Source organism: Sceloporus occidentalis, unplaced genomic scaffold (genome assembly GCF_023333645.1).
Source record: "Sceloporus occidentalis isolate IW3139 unplaced genomic scaffold, rSceOcc1.0.p SCAF_3, whole genome shotgun sequence".
Taxonomy (NCBI): Eukaryota; Metazoa; Chordata; class Lepidosauria; order Squamata; family Phrynosomatidae; genus Sceloporus; species Sceloporus occidentalis.
Genome location: NW_028316983.1, coordinates 190,703,118 through 190,721,234, shown reverse-complemented (window position 1 = coordinate 190,721,234; position 18,117 = coordinate 190,703,118). Strand labels below are relative to the sequence as shown.

Here is an 18,117-nt window from a genome sequence, read left to right as displayed (position 1 = left end):
ATCTTAAGTGGCTGTAGAGTGAACCTACAAAAATCTGCTATTCTAACTAAAAATATAAATAAAGAACAAATTAATTGAACACACTGGAATTGAAGTCAAAGGGAAAATAAGATATTTAGGATTAATTATCTCGAATAAAACAAACAAACTTTTTGATAACTATTATGTTACACTATGGAAAAAAATTTAAAATGAGTTGAATAAATGGAACAAATTGCACATATCCTTTTAAGACAGGATAGCTGCTATTAAAATGAATATATTACCCAAAACCCTCTTTCTCTTTCAAACACTCCCGATCACAATCCCAGAAAAAAAATCCTTAAGGATTGGCAGAGAGACTTAACAAATTTTATTTGGGAAGGGAAAAAACCTAGAGTAAAACCAAAGGTTTTACAAGACGCAAGGGAAAGAGGAAGACTAAAAGTTCCAAACATCAAATTATATTAGGTTAATAATAATAATAATAATAATAATAATAATATGAAGCCAACTGCCTACTCTGGATAAAGAATTGGATAAACTTACAAGATAAAAAAAGCACTAGAATTGGAATGCAAAGGGCTTAAATTTGGATTGCTTGCCTTTCTTTTAGATTACAAAGAAAAAAACAGATCACTCTATTAATAATCACTGTATTAGGCATGCCCTGCTAAAGACGTGGAAGAAATATAGCGGTAGGATAGTTACTGGGTTTCCAAAATGGTCTTCCCCGTTAGAAGCAATTTATAGAATACAAATGGAAAGAGAAGGAAACTGGATTATTTATGATGATCTTTTAAAACTTAATGGTAAAGAATTAGAAATTAAAACACAAAAACAATTAGACACACAGGGTTTCAACCTAAATTGGTTCGAATATCAACAAATTTATTCCAAAACTCAGCATGACTTGAAAAAATGGGAAAAGAAGGATAGTAGTTCAGACCTAGAAAAACTTCTGTTGATTAAAGGAAACCAAAAAGGTCTAATGGGAAAATTATACAAAATATTGCTAAGCTGGGATACAGAACAAGAAATAATCAAGAAAACAATGATAAAATGGACCAAAGACTGTGGACATGCTATCAACTTAGACCAATGGGGGAAAGCATGGAAGGAAAATATAAAATTTACGGCAGCCCAAAATTTAAGAGAAAATGTTTAAAATGTATTTTAGATGGCACCTAACACCAGCAAAATTAGCCAAAATATATAAAAATACAAATAATATCTGCTGGAAATGTGACAAAGCTATAGGATCCTGCTTCCACTGTTGGTGGACTTGTAGGAAAGCAAAGGAATTTTGGTAGACCATTACTAATGAAATAAATGAGATTTTGGAAATTGATATGAAAATAACCCCTGAAGCTATGTTATTAGGAATGTTTGAAGAAAAATTGGATAAGAAATATGGAGATTTTTTTAATGCATATGGTTTCTGTTGCCAGGATTCTGTATGCAAAGAAATGGAGATAGAAAGAGCTACCTAACCTTGAGGATTGGTCTATCTATCTATATGAAATGATGCAAATGAACAAACTCTCCTGTGTGATAAAAGAAGACTCTTGGGAGATTGTATCTAAAGACCTGTGTAAAGTTTTAGATTATATTAAGAAGAAATGGGGTGACATAGCTATATGATATCAGTAGTTCGATGTTAAGAAATTATGCTAGAGGCTAGCTTTCGTTATTATAGCGGTTTAGAGAAAATTCAGAAATAAGCTATAGAGAATAAAGATGTAATTATTTTCTCTTATTAAAAAATAAAGTAAAAGTAACCGACCTACCTACTTCTTTCTTGGGATATATTGTATTTCTAGAATAACTTTGATCTTGGGGGAAAATAATTATCCTCTAGAACTAATATTTTGAAAGAATAATTAAGTTTAGAGAAGATTAAGTGTAAAGTAAGAGGCCTTACAAATCAAAGGTGGAGGAAGTCAATTTTTTAGTATGGAAGATAGAGAGTGATGGTGGGAGAAGTTAACTTTGAATATGAGTTAGGAATAGAATATTCAGAGAAGGATTTGTAAGAAGATAGTGGGAGAAAGAGGAAGAAAGAAGGTTAAGCAAGTGTAGAAGGTCAGAGTAGGTATGAATGTAGAGGACGAAATAAGGGATGGGTTGAATGTGTGGTTAGTTGGTTTTTTTAAGGAAGGTAATAGGAGTGGGTAGCTATTTGAAAGAGGGTATAAGGTAGGAAAGTACAAAGTATGGAATGATGAACTCCTCGGAATGAAAGACTCCGTTCAAATATTAATATACTATGTAACTTCTCAATGTGATTGTATGATATTGTCTTTGATTTATGTATGTATGTTTTCTTTTAAAATCCAATAAAATTTATTTAAAAATTATTAAGTTTACAAAAATAAGCCTTTTAAACTATAAGAGCATTAATTAAGCCAACCCAACAAGGCTCTCCAAATATGATTGTAACCCTAATATGGAATCTTAATTTATCCTTTTCCACTAGGGTTGATGACTCAAGTAAATTCTATACATTACTTTGATTACTTTATATTACTGGAAGGATATACTCAGATAAAAATAAGAAGAAATAATTCCCTCTCGATGTAGACTTTAAATGACATCCATATGACAAGAAGTTAATTGAAGACATCTGGAGATAAAGATATTGTAAATATGAATCAGAACCAACTCTAGGAAGTCAATATATGTATTTGTAATTTATGTTATGTTATGTTTCTCATTTGTCACTAAGTAATGTCTATATATGTATCTATGTTTTAAATCAATAAAAACTTTTAAAAAATAAAAAATAAAGCAGTCAAAGTGATATACAACAAAAATTGAAAATAGAAAACTGCAGCCAGCAAAAAAAATCCCCACAAGACAGACAAAAAAAAAAGGTGGATCAGAGAAACAAACAGAAAAAAGAAAAGGCCACTACAGAATTTTAGAAGGTCAATTTAAAGAGGTATGTTTTTAACACCCTTTCTAAAAGCAGCAAGGTTGGGGACCGCTAGAGAAACCACTCCCCCATGTGCCTATCAAGCTGGCCTCTGGAGGTAAAGGCATCCTCAAAGGGGTATCTCTAAATAAGACTAAGCAAATCGTTCCATAATGAAGCATGTAGTTCCTTGATGCCTAAGAGAGTTGTGTCTTATTATGAATCTGTCCAGTTATGTCTACAAGGACAGTCTCCTTTAGGATACGTTTCTATGCTCAATAGTTGTACAGGGTGAAATTTCTTTTAACCAAGGCATAGCTGGTAAAGGAATCTCTAGTCAAACTGTTGAGTTCAGTCTATCCATCTTAAGGAATCTGACTACATGGTGAATTCATACACTTAAGCATGCCTGCTCAGAATCATAGCTGAGGAAGTCACCAAAGTCTCCAGCTGACATAGAACATCTATTATAACAGTCCCAACTTACTGCCCACTAAGTCTGTGCTGAAGTAGCTCCTCTAACATATCAAGTATATGTCTTGCAATTCAGGGTATCTTCTGAAGCTCCTTCTCCTAGGGGTACCTCTGAGGAGTAAGTTTGCCTATAGCATGGTTACTCTAGCTGCCATTCTGACAGCTTTCACAGACACCTTGTGCTCAAAACATTTTTTGGGATGAGGTAACTGACTCAACTTGAGTGGCTCATGAAACTCATTCTTAGGGGTCCTAGGCTTTATCCTTCAAGTTTGTGATGCAACTGAACTCTCAACCTCCAGCCACAGAGGGCCATGGACTGCTATAGCTGGGAAGGGATTCCATCAGCACATCTGAAGAAGTGGAGTGAAATCCACTAACATTCTTACTAAAATAAATCAAGTTGCTGCTAGATTCTCTCTTGCCATCTTCCTTTTTCTTATTTTAAAGATGAATCACTGTTCTTGGAAGCTTCCAGGAGAGACTACCAAAAAGCCTTTGTAGCCACATGTGTCCTCTAGACACCAGTTTGCTCATCTCACATTAGTATCTGCCCTCCACTACTTCATGGACCATGCAACACTTAGACAGTTCCCTTCTTCAGATCCTGACCTTTTCAGTAATTATTTTGTATGTAAGTAGTGCAAAGCATATGAGAGGTAAACACACAGGTACCATTTCTATTTGGTGCTATTCAACTGCACGGGGGAAGTGCAGAGGACACAATCATGTGTGCAGAGACTTGGAATTGCTGGCACTGCTGAGAGTTAGCTAGCTTCCTCAACACTCCAGTTTTGCAGACCAGATACCAAATAAAGTTCTCTTACCAGCTGCTTTACCTTTACAGCCTGTGAAGTCTGTACAGATTGAGAAATGACAGAATTGGGATGGACAACTCTGATTGTGATTGGTTTCCCAGTGACTGGTGCTCGAGATTGGAGCGCTGTGGTGACTGTTTTAGTGAAGGCTGTTGTAGCAGAAGTAGTGAAGGCTGACTTTCCCACTTGAGGAGACTTTGCCACAGCAGGTGATGGCACTGACTTTACAGAACTAAGAGCAGCAAGTGGAGCAGAAAACATTGTTGCAGGAGTGTGCACTGGTTTTGTAAGCTCAATAAGAGTGTTATTTGTTGTCACCACTGCAATGGAGGAGGTTGGCTGTACAGCCTTCAGAGTATCTATACCTGATGCCAGTTGAGTGGAGGGAACAGAATTGGCAACTTGAAGGGAAAATGTCCCCACAGACAAAGCACCATCTGGCTGGGCAAACTGAAGTGAAGCAGATCCTCTTGTCACCAGAGATGTACAAGAGAATGGGCCCAAAGTCTGTGGAGAAGATATTCCCAATGGCGTTCTAAGTACAGGCCGTGCAGATTGGAAAGAGGCTGTTGTCACAGGAGTGCTGCTAGCCACTACAGATGCAGATGACAGTGCAGCAGCACAAGTAGAAGCAGCTGTTTGTGGTATAGATTGCTGGAGACACTGCTGTATAAAGGTCTGTATATCTGGAGTGAGGTGCCTTAAGGCATGCACACTTTTCTAGGCAAAGAAGAAAACATAAAATTAGATTTGGCATATTCTTTTCACAATCTATGCTATACAGTCCTTTCATGAGACAACACCATTTGTATTCATCAATCTGCCATTAAATGAAGAGATCACCTTGCTAAATTGTGAAATTTGTAACATCTGATATTCAAGGAACTTGACAAAGCTTTAGGTTTCTTCTCTGCATTGAATTAATAAATCTGAACCTTGGCAGATTTCTTAGGCACATTGGTCAAATTCCCTGATGTAAGTCTGGGCCTTTGTGTTTTGCAGATAAGTACACAGCCAGCAATGTCGCAGACCTTCACAACTGAATGCTGCAAATTCACAAGAAGGCAGACATCTATGGATTTTCCTTAGCAAGCCAAATCTGGAGACTGCATTGCAGGAATGTGAATTCCCATTCAACAGTGTTAGCTCCATTGCAATTGAACTGTTTTCTTCCAGTGGAAAAATTAGAAAATTATCCAAAGTTTCACAAAGCTTGTAGAACAACTATTCCAAAATCACAGAATCATAGAGTAGGAAGAGAGTGCAAGGGCCATCAAATCCAAGCCCTTGCCATCCAGAAATACACAATCAAAGCACCCCCAACAGATGGCCATCCAACCTCCATTTTAAAACATCCAAAGAAGGAGACTTCAACACACTCCAAAGAAGTGTGTTCCACTGTCAAACAGCTCTTACTGTCAGGAAGTTCTTCCTAATGTTGAGGTGGAATCCTATAGGTTTTCTACCATTTGATAGGTTTAGTGTATAAATTCATTCTGTTAAAGACAATAAAATATTCAGAAATTTATCTGAACATGGATAAAAAGAGATTTATGGCTTGGAGGAGCAACTTTGTTGGACCACTAATCTCAGCATCCTCAGCCAGAATGGCTGCTGTTCACCCTGGCTCTAGTGTTCCTGGGAGTTATAACCCAAAAAATCATTAGTCCATACTGTGGCTCCACCCAATGTTCCTGTGAACATGTTTCTCTTCATTAATTACATATATAGCATAAAGAACTAGAAAGGGGTCTCTAAGAACATTCAGCTACATATCACCTGAAGCCCTGAATTCCAGATTTGAGATATGCTTTATTGAGCTTCATGCCAAAAACATAATGCTCTGACAAAAAGCATGTGAGTGTGAACACTGGGGCAGGTCTTGAATGCACTCCCCTTCCTCACTACACAGTTGTATTTTACCCATGTTCAGGTTAATGCTTGCATAACACTACTGGTAGCATAGGTCCAAAACATACTATAGAAATAATTCAGTCTGAGACTGCTAGTGCTCGGGAATCCTGATGATTGTAATTTATTGTGACATCAGAACTCTCTGACAGAGAAGTCTGAATGCCTCACAAAACTACAGTTCCCAGAATTCCCTACCATTGAGCCAGTGTAGTTAGATGTCTCAAACTGGATTATTTCTGCAGTTTGTTTTGGACCACAGACTTACTATAGTGTTCTGTAGCTGAACTGTAGCCCAATGTTTTAATAGAACTATTGGTAACAGACTTAATACAGTGTGCCTGCATCATACGCGGATGCTCTATACGTGGCTTTCAGCATATGCTGAAAGCTGCGTGGGACCACGTGGGGCGGCACATCCTGTTTAGATTAATGGGGCACATGCCGCCGCCGCCACATGCATGAGCCCGGTTATTTTTTTTAAAAAGGGTGCACTATATAGTGTTCTGTAGCACAACTATAACCCATGACATCAACACAGCATAATCTTAGTACACTGCAGGAGTCTCTTCTCATAGTACAGTATTAAAGTAAGTTTTCACTTCTATGTCTTTGGCTAGCCAAAATCACTACAGAAACACTTAACATCAGTGGACTGTCCTCAAGTAGTGTGCTTGCTACATTGCAGGGAACTGTAAGGACCTTCAGGCCAATAAATGAACAGAATCTAGGAGGTATTAAATTCCCACAAATCCTAGGCACAAGTTCATACTAGCTTGCAACTCATCAGATGGTTCTATAATGTAGCTGTACTACAATACCACAACAGCAAAGAGAAACAGAATTTTACTAGTGGGCATTAAGTTGCACTTACACACAGACAATTCTCTTGCTGCTTTGTTTCACCATTTAATGACCTTGGTATTCCAAACTAACCTCTCACTCTCTGGTTAAGGATCAATCCCATGCAGGTAACAATGGAGTTACATATTCTTAAGACATACCTTGAGGAAAGGAACAAGATATGGCTGCGGGGAAGACTTCAGCTCAACGTACAGCTTTTTGGTAAACTCTTCTGGTTCAATTTTAGCTTCCTAGGTAGAAAAAAAGTTGTAGCATAAATACAACTTGTATCTCCTTTATATCTGCTTACAGCATAATTCACTAATTCACTGACACTCTGGTACTTATGAATTTCATATCCCCATACTTTGTTCAAGGACAAGCTTTTAAAGAGAAGCTAATATAACTGCTGTTAAAAGCAGTCTATGGCCAGTTTTCACAGGTTCCAAAGCAACACCAATGATAAATTAAAAAGTAGATTTGTAAGTTGTTCCTAAAATAATAATAGTAATAATAGAATTGCACTGATGGCACTACATACTTTGAGGGCCAGATCTGTTCTGTAAAGTATTTGCTACCCCGACTACAGAAAAGACTGCATTACAATCTATACTGCTATATCATCTGTTCTTTCAAACAAATTATTATAGCTTTGCATCCAGAAATAGATGGTTAAGGCAAAACAAATAATTTTCTATTGTTTCTCTATTCTGCAGTATTTGTATCATGGGTCCAAAAGACACAGCAAAAATCATCTTCTTTGAGACCGCTTTAACTGTCCTGGCTCAATGCTAGGAAATTCAGGGAATTGTAGTTTTGTGACACATTTAGCCTTCTCTATTAGAGAGCTCTGGTACCATAATAAACTACAATTCCCAGGGTTCCCTAGCACTGAGCCAAGGAAATTAAACCAGTCTCATACGATCTTATTTCTGCAATGTATCTAAGGGTTAAACTACATGCAACATTAAATATATAGTAGGCAGTGGTTTTTTGTTTCTTACCCCGAAGAAGGTATGCCTGGATCCCGCCTGGATCCCATCTGGAAAGGGATGATGACACTTGGCTAGGGGATGCTGAAACCTCTTTCTCTAACTGTCTGTATGCATGTAAGCTTAGAAGGGGAAGGAGAAAAACTTCCACTGGTGCCAACTGAGGTGTGTGTGTGCATTTTAGCCACCAGGAAAGGAACAAACATAAGAAAAATGGGATAAGAAATCCAAGGTTCTCTTATCCATCTACAGTGGTCCCAATTTGAGGGATGCATGCTTTGAATAAAGAAGGCTTATCTGCAAGCCAAGGATTTATACTGTAGCATGTAGTTTAGTCCTAACCAGGGGTTGCCTGGTTTGGATTAAACCCCTTGTATGGAACAGAAACAAAACTACAGACGTGTTACTACCTACATAGAACAAATGCCATGCAAAACGGAACAGGAGTAATAAAAAGTCAGGCTTATGGAATAAGTTGCAAATCTCTGCCGGGACCGGGGGGGGGGGGGGTGTGTGTGTGTCAAAATAAGTTTGTGTATGCTAACTTCCCTCCTATCACAAGAAATATGGAGACACAAGAGAAAGCTGGTTTGAAAGTAGCATTCAATATTCCCCAGTTCCTATTCAAGCAGACAGTTTTCCATTTCATGCCTTTCCCAAGAAACCATGCAAAATGGTATCATCCTTTCTTCAAAAGGCAATAATGAGAACTTCTAGTACAATAACATGGTGGCAAAAAGAACAGAGTACAATGTGAAATGCTGCTCTGATACTGTAACGAGCACATTATGATCTGGGAATGTTTAGAGCTTTCAGATTACCGTATATACTCGACTATAAGTCGATCTCATGTATAAGTCGAGGATAGGTTTTGGGGGACAAAATTACTCTTTGAATGGACCAGGTCAATGCAACTTCTCTCGAGTAGAATAAAGGAAGATACTTCTAAGTCAAGGGTAAAACACTTACGGACATGCAACAAAGAATCTAAATGATGAAGCAAAGGAAAACAATGTCAAAGAACCTAAAAAACTATGGCAGGCATAACTGTTTTGGCTCACCCTAAAGGATGGATGGAAGAGAGAGTAGAGGGAGGTCAGTGCTTCCAGGACAGATTGTACTCTTGCCTTTCACAGGGGGTGGTTCCCTTTTTAATAAGAGTTAAAGTATAGTACTTACATTGATCCGTGGATAAGTCGACCTAGGTTTTTGGGATCAATTTTTTTACTAAAAATTCTAGACTTATATATGAGTATATACAGTATGCTCAAGTCCTACTGCATCATGCTTTAATGGCTGATGTGTGAAGATGGGACAGTAAACTTAGACAACGCCAACATTTTATACATTCAATCTAATGCAAATTTGTACACAACTGAAATGCCAATAAAATCACTTCCAAGTAAATACATTTAGTATCAGGGCAAAAATACTTGCAGATTAACTTTTACCAACAGATTTTCTACCAGGTTCTTCACATTCTGCCCCATTTCTGGTGAATGAGGTCCATTGGATGCCAGTTTTATAAGTGTCGCAAGAAAGTTTTTGCACTTTTTCACATTTTCCAGCATTTCCTGGTAAGAATCAAAAGCAAGGGTCTAAATTAAATCCTGATCAATTGTTCTGAAACAGTGTAGAGTTTTGCAATCTTAGACTAATTTGCACTTACTGCAGAAATGCTGGCCTGTGCTACAGTTGTGGCTCCTGCATCAGGAACTGATTTTGGAGCAGCAGGCAGTACATGAAAATTAGAAATAGGATGATTTCCTGATGTTTCTTTTAGAGTTGTACTTGTGGTAATACTATTTGTTGATGCTACTGACTGGAAGAAAACAGATGTTTAGCTTCACTAATTTGATTTCTAGCAGGAAAAGACATAAGTTTCCACTATACTCATTAAATAATTACATGGTTTATCTCTATGAAGGTGATTTTTTAAAGTTTAGTAGTAATTTCTATGGCTAGCTAGGCCAAATTGCAGCCCAACCACATTTGGAGGACAGAGTGATTCCACACTTCTCAAGAAGATACTCAGAAAGACTAGGTACAAAAGGATGTACCAGAGACAGGTTATTTTCTGCAGAAGGACCCAAAATATTGAATTCTCTTTATGCATTTAAACTCATGTTGATATATGGGTGTCACTCTGAAGACATATGCATGTGCTTTTATGTATAGGTTTAATTACAATTAATAATTTCTGTTGTTCATGTATTGTGCCTTTTCTTTCTTCTTTCTTTTAACAGCCTTTGAAGAAAGCCATTAAATATTATTAGGCCAACATGTATTAGAAAAAAAAGGCAGTGGGAGCTAGTTGCAAGAATAACATCACTTTTTTCAACATTCTGAGAGTTTGACTCTTCTTTGCATCCCCACACTTGTCTTTCCCCTGCAATAAATCAATGAAGTATTTCTTCCCCATTCATTAGCAAATCATGGTACAGGAAGTTTTAATACATTTTAATCATTACTTCTGTGCTCTGAGCACAATCCTACTCCAGTAAGTAATGACACAGATTGTTTACTTCAAATGACCAGGAAGAAGCTTCCCTCAGTGACACTGCCAAGTGCATATTTGGAATAGATATGGAACACAACTAGAGTGATTTGTGAACCACAACAATAAAAATACCTAAAAAAATCAATGTCAGCAAATACAATGACAGCCATACCTGGATTACAGCAGTCTTCTTAACACCAGAGGTAATGGAATGAGTTGTCTGAGACACCGTTTTAACAGGAGCTGCTAGAACTTTAAGTACCTGGTTAGCAGAGTTCTTTCAAGAAAAAAAACGAGAATAGATATAATACAAAGACAAAAATGTTCCCTTCCCCACTATCAATACATTTGAAGTTAGGACAGCTATATGATGCAACTCAGCTCAATGGAGGTAACATGAGGCTAAACAGGTACTGGACCACTGTGTTAAGTAATGGGCTGGATAAGGGTTAGGAAACTGGAGCTGAGCTCCGATAAGACAGAGGCTCTGTGGATTGGTAGTTCTCAGATATGCAGTTTGGATAAGCAAGCTACTGTATATTGGATGGGGTTGCACTCCTGCCAAGGGAATAGGTGGAATACTCCTAGAACCAGCTGCATCACTGAGCCACCATTTGGGACTATTCCTAGACCAGAATAATTTAGTCACCATACTTCACATACTGATAGTTTTTCTACAGGACTCCTGCATTTTATGTGGGGCTGCCCAAGTGGGAAGACAACTTGGAATCTGCTGCTGGTATAAATTGCACAGCAATCTAACTGCTACAAAACACTGCAAAGAAACCCTATGAAATCAGTTTTAAACAATCTACTACTCCGGATGCCAATGCACTTCCAATCGAAATTCAAGGTGCTGGTGGTACTATTTAGAGCCCTAAACATTTGGGACTTTTATATCTTTAAGAGTGTCTCTCTATATATACAATTGCCCGTCCACATTTGCTGGGGATAGGGGCACAGGTCCCCTGTGAATATGGAAAACCCACAAATAACAAAAACACTATGTTTTTACCTGAGAGAACACCTCTCTAGGGATCTCTAGAGACCACAGTGCAACACTGTGGTCAACATCTGCCAAACACTGACCACAGAATTGTATAGTTACAAATGCTTAGTGGAGTGTTCTCTCTAGGAATCTCTGGGGCCTTCAGCACGGCTTTTGGTTAAAGTTGCACTGGAGGACCTAGATATTCCTAGATAGAACATATTACTAAAATCCATGAATAATCTAATCTGCAAAAGTCAAAGTCGCAAATGTGGCGGGACAAGTATATATGCCTTCCCAAAGACTGAGGTCTGTTGGAGGCAGCCTTCATTATGTACCACCAATGAGGACAGCACATTGTGTCAGAACATGAGGAAGAACCTTCTCTGTTGTGGCACTAGACAGAGTCATTAAAATATGACTTTTTATTACAGTATTTGGGATATAATGACTTTATCCAGTTTACTCATATACCTGAGTAACTATTTTAACTTATTTTAATTTTTTAGTTTAATATGACTATATATTTTAACATTATATTAACTTATGAATTTTATTACTGTTCCACATTTTAATGTTTTTTTAAAAAAATGAAAATTATTTTATTTTATGCCATCTTTGGACATTCAGTAAAAATAAAAATAAATATTCAATGCCATAGCGGTGTTAGTCTGGATCAGTATGCAAAGAGATCTTCTAGCATCTTTGAGACTATGGGCCGGAACAAATGGCCCTTGAAAGTCACCATTTGGATGGCTTTGGAGTGTGGTGTTTGAACGCTGCACGTTCCGAAGCCACCCAGAAGTTGGGTGGCCACCCAAATATGGGCAGCTTCAAGACGCTCCAGAGATGCAGCATTTATATGCCGCACACTGCCAGTGTCTTGAAGCTGGCTTCGACAAAGCCAGAAAAGCAGCTTTTTTCCTGCCCAAAAAGGAACTGGGGTTTTTTTCTGCTCCTTTTAGAGCTGACTTGAAGACAGATTGGGGCCACAGTGTGAAGTTGTCACGGCCCCAATCCATCTTCAGTGAGGGCAGCTTCAAGCCACTTCTTCATGCTGGTCTATTCTGGCCCAAAGTGGGTAGCATTAGCTTTCCTAGACGTGAGTCTATGAAAGCTAATGCTACCAACTCCTTTATTTCGCTCAGTTAGTCACAAAGGTGCTACAAAATCCCTGTGCATATTAATATTGTGAAGGAAGACTAGTAAGGATGCAGGTAAGTATTTTTATGTGTGAGATATGCAGATTTATGGTTAAAGATATAGAAAGGAAGAATGGCACTTTTAATACTAACTGGTTTGATTTTAGGGTTTGAATTTTTTTTAACTCTATTGTAATTTGATCTATTTTACTGTTGTAACCCGCCCAGATTCTTCGTGATTGGGCGGGCTAGAAATAAATCTTTATTATTACATTATATGATTATTATTATGACCACATGAATATGAGGAAGTAGGCGCAAGTCTATGAAAGCTTGTGCTACCAACTTCTACCCCTCAGTTAGTCTCAATGGTGTGGCAAGATCCCATGTCATACTGTTTTATTTCAGAATGACTAAAATTGACTTTAGTCCACTTCTTCAGATGTATTTGAAGAAATACATTGAAATCCATGTAAACTCATTCTAAAATAAATTAATCTTAAAGCTGTCACTAAACTCCTCCCATCCCATTTTCTTTTTATCATGAAATAGGCCAACAGTTATAAATATAAAAGTAGTTACAGAGTTATTATTTTCAATGCCATCAAAGGCTATGATTATGCATATATAGGATTATATTTGCATGTGCAGAGAGAAATATATTTGCCTTAATATATGAGCACTGATAGTTGGTATAAGCACGTTCAAAGGGGAAGAACATAACACATCTATGCAATAGGATTTTTAAAGCCAACAACCTCCTTAATGTTCTGACAGAAATGCAAAAGAAACCTGACACCTAGACTAGATGTGCCTCACTCACAAGGCTACATCCACGAAAGCTGTAATAAAATTCAGCTTCAGTAAAAATTATTTTATAGCAGTGATAGTAGTGAGAGCCATTTTACAGAAATGTGATTATAGGATTACCTGTGGAGTCTGTATTTTGACCACAGATGAATGTGCAGGTATTGACCATCTTACAGTTGTGTTACTTTGGGTCTGGCTTTGGGCTTGCACTAGGGCTTGCTGAGACACCAACATTAGCTGACCAGTGTTACTTCTGAGAAGAACTGTTCCTGCAGGACAGAACACAACAGAGCCTCCATTACATGTTCTTAGTGAAAAAGAAGGATATTGTCTGAGTTTGCCCCAAGTTTGAATCGTACTAAACAGTAAAGAATACTTAACATCCATGACACCCTTCATTGTACTTAATTTAGAATTACTGTACTTCATTTAGAAACAATAAAACCACTGTAGTGCTTTTAAAGTTCTGCTTTAAAGTGCCTTTCTATGTTGCACATGGCTACATTTTTGCAGTGGCCCAATTAGCATTATGACAAGTGTATCTTATATTCTGACCTCAAAAAAAATCATCAAGTTTAAGAAAAAAGTCAGTTCAGAATTATTTTGCTCATGGGACTACGCTGTTAGAACTTTAAAGATATAGATGTTTCATGATCCATAGTTATCCAAGGGCAATTAAACACAAGTAGCTTAGCTTATGACCAATTAAATGCTAGTTTAAAGTCAGCTTCCATAAGAATGTTAGTCGTTTGACATCAGTACAACAGATTGTAATTAATATGCTCCAGTAACATGTTTTTATTAATATATAACTGTGTGTTTTCTGAAAACTATAGCCACGATCTCTTCATTTATTTATTCAATTCTGAACAGGACTCATGGTGTATTACTGGATCCCACGGCTTCCAGAAAAATCAGTGACCTGCTCCTTCCTCCTATAGGCTTCCATGCATCTCAAAAACGGAATACAGAAAGCTGGAAAAACTCTAAAGCAGGTTTTCAGCGCCAGAGGACTGCAGAAAGACAAGGAAGAGCAGATAGTGCCAATGTAACTGATACTGGCTCGGAAATACATTATTGTATCTTGACCTCTTTATGCCTATCAGATTCACTCTAGGGAAGAGACAAATTATAAATTCTTTGACAGTCATGATGCATATGCCAGAGAAGTGCTTTATGCATGTGCAACACACCAAAAAAATTAACCCTTGTAGAATACATATGTACCAATCAATCTTCATGCATTCATGCAATGTACTGCAGATTTTCCCCACAAGCAAATTCCATACACACCCACCCACCCAAAAATGATGCCTTTATGAAGGACACTGCCAGGATATGTGTCTCCAAGTTGTTTCCAACCTATGTCAACCCTATGGACACCCTATCATGGAGATTTATTAGTAAGATGGGGTTTGCTTATGTCTTCTTTTGAGGTTGAGAGAGTGTGACTTTCCCAAGGTCATTCAGTGGGTCTCCATGGTTGAGTGGGGATTCAAACCCTGGCCTCCAGAGTTTTAGTCCAATGCTCAAGCCACTACATGTTGGCTCATATATTTTTAAAAGACTTTGGAAAAGACAGTTAATACAGATATAGCTCAAAACATTTCACTGACTGGAATAGTTTGGATAGATTAAAAATGAAAAACCTAAATTTTCAAACTCTTAAAATATTTTATATTTGCAGTTTTAATTGCTTTAATTTGTTCTTCGCCTTGAGACCTTGGGTGGCTGGGAGGGGGGTACAGAAATACCTTAAAGAGGAACAGATTTAAACAAAAATAAAAATTAGTTGTGCACAAATAAGACACTTAAATTGCTTAAATCTGTCTATATGTAAAGGCAAAAGTTCTGAAGCACTTTTTAAACACTTTAGGTAATATATGCATGTATAATCAAGTATCACATTTGTATACAACTATTTGAGCACAACTTTTTTATAGACAGGAAAGTGCAGATCCTCTGAAGGACACACACATCTCACTTTTGTGCTTCTCTATAGTAAAAGACCAGTCATAGACCTTTTCTGCAAATCCTTTTAACAGCATCTACTGGTGAAACAATTCTTCCTTCATTTGTAGACACATTTCCACAAGTATTATTCAAGATAAAAATGACTGGTCCCACGGTGCACATGTTATGTCAATTGTCAGGACACTAAGAGGGAAACAGTTCCAATCAAAAAGGCCCTTGGACTAAGTGAAGAAACAGATTACACTTCATTATTTATTCTTAAGAAATGCATTTGCCAACACTGTAGAAACAGATGTTATTAACTTTCAGAGCTCTGCTATTTGACTTGTTTCAAACACCCCCTTTTAATTAGTACATTGTTACTGGATGTGTGAACATCTATAACTTTCCACACAAAAACTGCAGAGAAACAGGGAGAGGTGGATGACAGCATGCATCCCAAAATAGATCTTATGAATTAGCCCTTAGGCATTTAATTTTTTTAAGGAACATCACTGGGTGCTCATACTAGGCATCATTGTTATTAGATTTAGTTCTGAAATCTAGCATTTTAACACTGATTTGAGTCATTCACCTCTGTTTATAATCTTAAGACCTTTACAGAAAATGTATGTCTCAGAGGCGCGTACACAAACACACACACACACACACACTTCCCAGACAACATTTCCAACTTGTACCAACCTGCCAGGGTCATAAACGTGCATTACAAATCCGGTTGAAAAGCCACTTTATGTAACAGGTAATTTCAGTTATTAAAGCACTTTTTAACATAGAGCTAAGCACCATGATACAGTGTTAACACCACTGACAGTCTGGGAACGGATGAAAACTCGCTAGTAGATTTGGGAGATTTCCCAATCAATTGTAAAAGGAGACATGAATCCTGAATAGCCACATAAAGGATGTGTCTAGTACTACAGTATTATCAGTGTCCAGACACTCATGTACATCCCAAAAATATATGACATAATTATAACACCCTTTTACTCATGCTACCAACAGAGACATGCTCTGCAGAAGTGTGCTGCCTATAATACTGGATGTAGCATGTACCTGTCATAGCTAGTAACTATTGATATCTTTTATGAACGGGTCTTATCCTCTTTAAAGCTCTCCAGTCAGATAACCATCACTGCCACCTCATAGTAGCCAAACTGATAATTTGTCTCCAGGCCATGTAAAGATTTCTACATCATACAAGATACTAACACAAGCACACATTTGCCAATACTCATCATTTTTGTCAAGGAAAAAAGGACCAAAGGGCTTCCCTAACTCTAAAACACACTTTTTAAGATACGGTGACCCAAATTGTACGTACATAGTTCACAGGCCCAGAACTTTTAATAGCACTGCAAATGTGTTCACACCACAGACTTTATTAGTAGTTTGATTTTCAAATCCTATCCTAATGGTGACAACATGGAAATGACTTTCTTACAGCTGTCAAACACTAGGTCACCATTTTCACCAAGGTATGCACCACAATCCTTAGATTCCTTTTGCAGCAGTTACTGGCAACTCAGACCCATCAGCACATATAAGAAATTAAGATTCTTCCTCCCACCCCATCCCCATGGTACATTTCTTCACACGTTCTTGCTGTGAGCCACATTTGCCATTTTAAAGTCCCCACCCACAGTATGAAAACCTTTTAGAGATCTTCACTATCCCTGAATTAGTCTTATGTTTTCAACAAAACTGACCATCCCACTGTTCACATCTGGCTCCAGATTATTAATGAATACCAGTAAATTAAAGGATGTATCCCAGCATAGATCTTAGAGAGACAACATTGCTTATATTACTGTTCAGGTTCCATATGAAAACTATTCATTCCTGTCATGTGCATCTTACTTCCTATCCACAGAAATACCCAGACGTGAAGCTATGGGAGGAAGAGGGAAGATATTACCACCACTACCCTCATAAGAATTTTGCTTCTGTCCCCAAATTTCTAGGATTAGAGAGAGAGAAAGAGAAAGAAAGAGAGAGGGGCAGGGGGAAATTTAAACCTCATACCTAAAACTCTTCTATTTGCTATGTTTGCATTCCCTTGGTCACTCTGCCGACCCCTTTGCTTTGGATGCCTAAACTGTAATTTCTAAATTTTCAACCTGAAGTTTCATTTATTACAGTGCTAAAAATCTGGACATAGATGTAAAATTTCCTGGGGTTCAGAATTCTTATTTGGGGGGCAATCCTCATGTTGCCTCCTCTATAGCTATACACCTGCAGAGACCTCTCCTCTAATTCTACAACTATGAAGTCTGCTCAGCAGCTTTTGGTGAGGAACCATTTCCAGTGCTTTTTGAAAGGGCAAATGCACCACATTAACCAGATTGTGCTTATGAAATCTTAAGACTGCAGAAGCCATGATGACTCTCCTTCAGAGAGTGGAGATGCAATGTTTAATTCACAATGTTTCTATATCTAAACAAGCCTTCAACAGCATTATAAAAAGAGCTAAGATTCAACAGAGAGAAAATTTCCAGAACTATGTAGTAGGCTTATTTTTTATTAATCCCAGAACTAACACCAGAGTGTTTGCCCAAAATACAAACATCTTAGAACAGAGATTGAGTGGTTCTCCAGATGGCACTAGTCTGCAGCTTCTATTATGTATTACCCTTCTCTATGCTAGCTAGAAGTTATGAAAGTTGCAATCAAACACCATCTGTACGGCCATGTATTTCCAGTACTGCACTAGAATAACTACTGCTTAAATCTGCCTATATGTAAAGGCAAAAATTCTGAAGCAATTTT

The 18,117-nt window shown here is 37.6% G+C and overlaps 1 protein-coding gene across 1 annotated transcript in view; it reads right to left on the bottom strand.

Annotated features, from left to right (window-relative positions):
- TAF4B (TATA-box binding protein associated factor 4b) overlaps window positions 1–18,117 on the bottom strand; it is a 107,685-nt gene that overhangs the window by 74,385 nt on the left and 15,183 nt on the right. The window contains exons 2-7 of the mRNA XM_089518363.1: window positions 13,495–13,643; window positions 10,607–10,711; window positions 9,604–9,756; window positions 9,386–9,508; window positions 7,104–7,193; window positions 4,198–4,908 (exon numbers count right to left, since the gene is read on the bottom strand). Of these exons, the coding sequence (XP_089374489.1) occupies window positions 4,198–4,908; window positions 7,104–7,193; window positions 9,386–9,508; window positions 9,604–9,756; window positions 10,607–10,711; window positions 13,495–13,643 (1,331 nt within the window). The remainder of the gene's footprint in view (window positions 1–4,197; window positions 4,909–7,103; window positions 7,194–9,385; window positions 9,509–9,603; window positions 9,757–10,606; window positions 10,712–13,494; window positions 13,644–18,117) is intronic.